The sequence below is a fragment of the Colobus angolensis genome, unplaced genomic scaffold (genome assembly GCF_000951035.1).
Source record: "Colobus angolensis palliatus isolate OR3802 unplaced genomic scaffold, Cang.pa_1.0 Scaffold516, whole genome shotgun sequence".
Lineage (NCBI taxonomy): Eukaryota > Metazoa > Chordata > Mammalia > Primates > Cercopithecidae > Colobus > Colobus angolensis.
The window spans coordinates 13,130-20,074 of NW_012118666.1; the positions used below are offsets into that span (position 1 = coordinate 13,130).

A 6,945-nucleotide genomic window follows, 5' to 3' on the forward strand; every position below is an offset into this window, starting at 1 on the left:
TCCCTCTTTCTTTCGCTTTCTTTCCTTCCTTCCATCCCTCTTTCTTTTTCTCTTTCTTTCTTTCTCTTTCTTTCTGTCTTGTCTTTTTTTTGTTGTTTTTTTTTGAGTCTTGCCAGGCTGGAGTGCAGTGGCACCATCTCAGCTCACTGCAACCTCCGCCTCCTGGGTTCAAGTGATTCTCCTGTATCAGCCTTCTGAGTAGCTGGAATCAGGCGCACGCCATCACGCCCGGCTAATTTTTTGTATTTTAGTAGAGACGGGGTTTCACCCTGTTGCCCAGGCTGGTCACAAACTCCTGAGCTCAGGCAATCCGCCTGCCTTGGCCTCCCAAAGTGCTAGGGTTATAGACATGAGCCACCGCACCAGGCCAATTTTTTTCTTTTCTTGAGACAGAGTCTCGCTGTCACCCAGACTGGCGTGCAGTGGTAAGATCTCAGCTCACTGCAACTTCCACCTCCCGGGTTCAAGCAATTCTCCTGCCTCAGCCTTCCGAGTAGCTGGGATTACAGGCACCCGCCACCATGCCTGGCTGGTTTTTGTATTTTTAATAGAGACGGGGTTTCACCCTGTTGTTCAGGCTGGTCTTGAACTCTTGAGCTTAAGTGATCTGCCCACCTTAGCCTCCCAAAGTGCTGGGATTACAGGTCTGAGCCACCGTCCTAGGCTGACAATCAGATATTTAAATGTTTAGCTTCATTATCCTTATAACAACAGAGCTGTTAAAGGTTTTCAGACGACCCCTCAGAACTTATAAATTATGCTAAACAATGAACCCCAAGCTGTGCCACAGTTTTTTTTGTGTTGCTATTATAACACAAAATGGTTGGCTGGGTGCGGTGGCTCATGCCTATAATCCCAGCACTTTGGGAGGCGGAGGTGGATGGGTCACAAAGTCAGGAGATCGAGACCATCCTGGCTAACATGGTGAAACCCAGTCTCCACTAAAAATACAAAAAAAATTAGGCGGGTGTGGTGGCGGGTGCCGGTAGTCCCAGCTACTCGGGAGGCTGAGACAGGAGAATGGCGTGAACCCAGGAGGCAGAGCTTGCGGTGAGCCAAGATCACACCACTGCGCTCCAGCCTAGGCGACAGAACCAGACCCTGTCTTAAAAAAAAAAAAAAAAAGTCGAATAAACATTCATGGTTAAGTTACATGTATATTTTAGTATGGGTCATCTATTGCTGTATTTAAACGTATCCTGAAATGAGGCCGGGTGTGGTGGCTCATGCCTGCAATCCCAGCACTTTGGGAGGCCGAGGCGGGTGGATCACCTGAGGTCAGGAGTTGGAGACCAGCCTGGCCAACATGGTGAAACCCTGTCTGCACTAAACATACAAAAATTGGCCAGGCATAGTGGTGCACATCTGTAGTCCCAGCTACTCGGGAGGCTGAGGTAGGAGAATCACTTGAACCTGGGAGGTGGAGGCTGCAGTGACCCGAGATCGTGCCATTGCACTCCAGCCTGGGCTGGAAGGGGAAGGGGAAGGGGAAGGACTCCTATGTAATGGAATGGCTGGAATGGAATGGAATGGAATGGCTGGAATGGAATATTTAGTCTCTCTTACATTTCTGTGTGTTGGCTGGACTGGCTCAGCAAGGGCCGGATGACTGTGTGTCTGAGGCCTTGGCTGGGACATCAGGATCTCTCTCCTCGTGGCCTCATACCCTATAGGAAGCACCCCAGGCCGGCTCCCATGGTGATGAGGTTCTAGAAGCAGGAGGCACAGATGATCAAACTCTTCTCAAGCCTCTGTTTGCATCCCATCTGCTGATGTCCCATTGACCAAAGCAAGTCACACAGCCAGGGCCAGATTAAGGGGCAGAGAATGGCCTGGCGCCGTGGTTTACAGCCATAATCCCAACACTTTGGGAGGCCAAGGCAGGCAAATTGCTTGAGTCCAGGAGTTTGAGACGAGCCTGGACAACATGGTGAAACTCCAACTCTACAAAAAATAAAAAATTAGGCAAGCATGGTGATGCATGCCTGTAGTCCCAGCTACTCGGGAGACTGAGACAGGAGGATCGTTTGAGCCCAGGAGACAGAGGTTGTAGTGAGCCACGATCGCGTCACTGCACTCCACTGGGTGACAGAGCGAGACTCTGTCTCAAAAAATATAACAAAATGGCAGAGAAACAGACTTCTAGAAAAGAAGCATGGGAGAGTCAAATTGCAAAGGGATGTACATCCTGGGATGGGAGAGGTCTTGAGCCTGTTTTTGCAGCCAACCACACCTTTCTCTGATAAAGGCCTTTGATTTTACTGATGTATCTTCTCCAGGTTTTGAAATCCATTCCATTGTAGTGGGTAACTTAAGATTATAAGTGCCTGGCCCGGCATGGTGGCTCACGCCTGTAATCCCCGCACTTTGGGAGACCAAGGTGGGCGGCTCACCTGAGGTCAGGAGTTTGAGACCAGCCTGGCCAACATGATGAAACTTCGTCATTTACTGAAAATGCAAAAATTAGCCAGGTGTGGTGGCGCGTGCCTGTAGTCTCAGCCGCTTGGGAGGCCGAGGCAGGAGGGTCCCTTGAACCTGGGAGGTGGATGTTGCAGTGAGCTGAGATCATGCCACTGCACTCCAGCCTCAGCAACAGAGTGAGATTCTGTCTCAAAAAAAAAAAAAAGATTATACATGTCAGTTCAGGCTCCATGACAGAATAATCTTCACAGCATTTCTTTTTTTTTTTTTTTTTTTTGAGACGGAGTCTCGCTCTGTCACCCAGACTGGAATACAGTGGCCCGATCTCAGCTCACTGCAAGCTCCGCCTCCCAGGTTCACGCCATTCTCCTGCCTCAGCCTCCCGAGTAGCTGGGACTACAGGCACCCGCCACCTCGCCCAGCTAGTTTTTTGTATTTTTTAGTAGAGACGGGGTTTCACCAGTTTAGCCAGGATTGTCTCGATCTCCTGACCTTGTGATCCACCCGTCTCGGCCTCCCAAAGTGCTGGGATTACAGACTTGAGCCACAGTGCCCGGCCCTTCACAGCATTTCATGTAAATGCATGTGGATATTCAGCCACCATGAAGGGGAAAATCTCCCAAAACTAGGACTAGAACCAGAACTAAGGTTTCCCATCTTCATGATGCCTTCCTTCATCCTCCTTGCCTGCCTTCCTTTTTTGTTTTGAGACAGAGTCTCGCTTTGTCAACCAGGCTGGAGTGCAGTGACTCTATCTCAGCTCACTGCAACCTCCACCTCCTGGGTTCAAGCAGTTCTCCTGCCTCAGCCTCCTGTGTAGCTGTGGCTACAGGCGTCTGCCACCACTCCAGCTATTTTTTATATTTTTAGTAGAGACAGGTTTCACCATGGTGGCCAGGCTGGTCTCGAACTGCTGACCTCAAGTGATCTGCCCGCCTCGGCCTCCCAAAGTACTGGTTGGTATTGCAGGCGTGAGCCACCGTGCTCGGTCCCCTCCTTCCTTCTTTCCTTTTCTAGTGATTTTACAATTGATATTATTTTTATATAAATATACATAAATACATAAATATGTTTTCTATATGTACATTATTTTATATTTATAGTATTTCTGTTTTTGTATCAAGAGGTCAAATTTGTTCATAGTGAGTGAGCTACAAATTCTTTTGCTGATTGTAACACTGCTGTATTAATTAACTTATATTAGCTAGTCATATTATCTGTTGGCAAACTTAACCTAACATACAATTTTATAATTTCCATTGCATTCTAAGGCATTTCTCTGAAAGCAGAAGCTGTCGCAGTCAAGAAAGAATCAGAAGATCCTAATTACTATCACTATAATATGCAAGGTAATACTGTTTGATGATAATTTTCTTCCCCAAAAGTTATTTGGGATGGAAGATTTTAATTACTACCTGTCTGAAAAACAGGCGAACACCTATGTATGTTTACCTAGGATTTAGCATATTGCCATTTAGAGTAAATAATCCTACAGTTATAAAATAGATTCTATTTAACCTAAATCCATGTACTCTGGTTTGTTTTTTATAGAGATGAGGTCTCACCTTGTTGCCTAGGCTGGTCTCTAACTCCTGGGCTCAAGTAGTCCTCCAGCCTTGGCCTCCTGAAGTGCTGAGATTATAGGCGTGAGCCACCATGCCTGGCCTAAATCCACGTACTTTTTTTTTTTTTTTTTTGAGACAGTCTTACTCTGTTGCCCAAGCTGGAGTTCAGTGGTGCTATTTCCACTCACTGAAACCTCTGCCTCCTGGGCTCAGATTCTTGTGCCTCAGCCTCCTGAGGAGCTGGGATTACAGGCACATGCCACTACGCCTGGCTAATTTTTTGTATTATCAGTAGAGACGGGGTTTCGCCATGTTGGCCAGGTTGGTCTCGAACTCCTGACCTCAGGTGATCCACTCACCTTGGCCTCCCAAAGTGCTGGATTACAGGCATGAGCTGCCACACCAGGCCCATAAGGCTTTTAAAAAGAAGTCATAAATTGTCATGACTGTCATGATTTTGTACCACCTAATGAAGCAATGCGTCTTGGCAATAATTGTCAGTCGCCATTACAACCATTTTATAAAAGTCTGATGGAGACCTTATCATGGACAGACCTGACTGACAGTTCCTGAACTGACTGGTCACTAGTCTCCTGATGGGATCCAGCAGAAAGTACACCACATCACTTTTGTCAAAGATTCTTCAAGAACAAACAAAAAAAATCAAACCAGTCCAGGTGTAGTGTCTCATACCTGTGATCCCAGCACTTTGGGAGGCCAAGGCAGGAGTTCAAACCAGCCTGGGCAACATGGTGAGACCCCATCTCTACAAAAAATATAAAAAGTAGCCAGGCGTGGTGGCGCACACCTGTAGCCCCAGCTACTTGGGAGGCTGAGGTGGGAAGATCACTTGAGTCTGGGGGGTCAAGGCTGCAGCGAACTATAATGACACCACTGCACTCCAGCCTAGGTGCTGAAGTGAGACTGTGTCTCAAAAAACAAAAAAACAAACAAAAAAATCAGACCTAAGTCTGATCCAGCCTTTAGAGCTAACCAGCAATTTTTAGGAGATACGTGGAATACAGGCACATATGAAAACATCACCACAAGGACATAGTCAATAAAATCCAGAATGTGAGAAACTCAGATAAATTCATTGGTTTACTTTTTTTTTTTTTTTTTGAGACAGTCTCGCTCTGTCGCCCAGACCGGAATGCAGTGGCATGACTGTGGCTCACTGCAACCTCCACCTTCCAGGTTCAAGTGATTCTCCTGGCTCAGCCTCAGGAATAGCTGAGATTACAGGCGTGTACCACCACGCCTGGCTGATTTTTGTATTTTTGGCAGAGAAGGGGTTTCACCATGTTGGCCAGGCTGGTCTCAAACTCCTGACCTCAGGTGATGGCAACCTGCCTGCCTTGGCCTCCCAGAGTGCTGGGATTACAGGCATGAGCCACTGCGCCCAGCCGAGGAGGGGATTTCTATTCGTAAAAAATGTCAATGTTATAAAACACAAAGACAGACTATGAAACCATTCCTGATTAAAGGAGATTTAAAAGACACGACAGCTGGAAACACTACCTGGCCCTAAACTGGATCCTGTACTGAAAAGAGAAAAGCTCTAAAGGACATTTGAGTCAGCTGAGAAAATTGCAATACCCGTGATAAAATGGATCAAGGTGTCGTCTTGCAGCTAAATGTCCTGGTTTTAAAAGCGTTGTGATTGTGTAAAGGAATGTCCCTATTCTTAGGAAACAGTCACTGAATTATTTAGAGATCAAGGCCTATGATGTACGTAACTTTCCCTCAAATGGTTCAGGAAAAATATTAAAAAGTATGTGTATATACACTTGTATAGATGACAGATGGAGGGGAGAGGAGAGGGAGGGAGGGAGGGAAAGACATCCCGATGAAAGGAAACCGGGTAAAACGTTAACATTGTGTGATCCGGGCAAAAGGTACATGGATCTTTGTACTATTTGATTTTTGCAACTTTTCTGTAAATTTGAAGTTTCCCGTCCAGGCACTGGGAAAAGTGCCTTGGGATCACTTGGGAGGCTGAGGCAGGTGGATTGCTTCAGCCTAGGAGTTCAAGACCAGCCTAAGCAACACAGTGGGACCCCATCTCTACAAAAAAAGTATTAAAATAAATTAGCTGGGCACAGTGGCTCACGCCTGTAATCCCAGCACTTTGGGAGGCCGAGGCGGGTGGATCACTTGAGGTCAGGAGTTGGAGACCAGCCTGGCCAACATGGTGAAACCCTGTCTCTACTAAAAATACAAAAATTAGCCAGGCGTGGTGATGCACACCTGTAGTCCCAGCTACTCAGGAGGTTGAAGCAGGAGAATTGCTTGAACCTGGAAGGCAGAGGTTGCAGTGAGCCAAGACTGCGCCATTGCACTCCAGCCTGGGTGACAGAGTGAGACTCTGTCTCAAATAAATAAACAAAGAAATAAAAATTAGCCAGGTTTAGTGCTGTATGCCTATAGTCCCAGCTACTCAGGAGGCTGAGGTGGGAGGATTGTTGGAGCACAGGAGGTCCAAGCTGCAGGAAATCCTGATCATATCACCGCACTCTGACCCGGGCAACAGAGTGAGACTGTCTACAAATAAAATAAATACATAAAATAATAAAATAAAACATAAAACACATTTTCCAAATAAAAACTTTTTTAAAAAAAGGACATTTATGTGCTGGGCATGGTGGTTCACACCTCTAATCCCAGTGCTTTGGGAGGCCGAGGTGAGCACATTGTCTGAGCTCAGGAGTTCAAGATCAGCCTTGGCAACACAGGAGACCCTGTCTGTACAAACAAATTTTTTAAAGTAGCTGAGTAGGCCGGGCGCGGTGGCTCAAGCCTGTAATCCCAGCACTTAGGGAGGCCGAGACGGGCAGATCACGAGGTCAGGAGATCGCAACCATCCTGGCTAATACGGTGAAACCCCATCTCTACTAAAAAATACAAAAAACTAGCCAGGCAATGTGGCGGGTGCCTGTAGTCCCAGCTACTCGGGAGG

The 6,945-nt window shown here is 46.9% G+C and overlaps 1 protein-coding gene across 1 annotated transcript in view; it reads left to right on the forward strand.

Annotated features, from left to right (window-relative positions):
• LOC105525051 (general transcription factor II-I repeat domain-containing protein 2B) overlaps positions 1–6,945 on the forward strand; it is a 32,314-nt gene that overhangs the window by 9,432 nt on the left and 15,937 nt on the right. Inside the window, exon 6 of the mRNA XM_011960584.1 lies at positions 3,693–3,770. Within this exon, the coding sequence (XP_011815974.1) occupies positions 3,693–3,770 (78 nt within the window). The remainder of the gene's footprint in view (positions 1–3,692; positions 3,771–6,945) is intronic.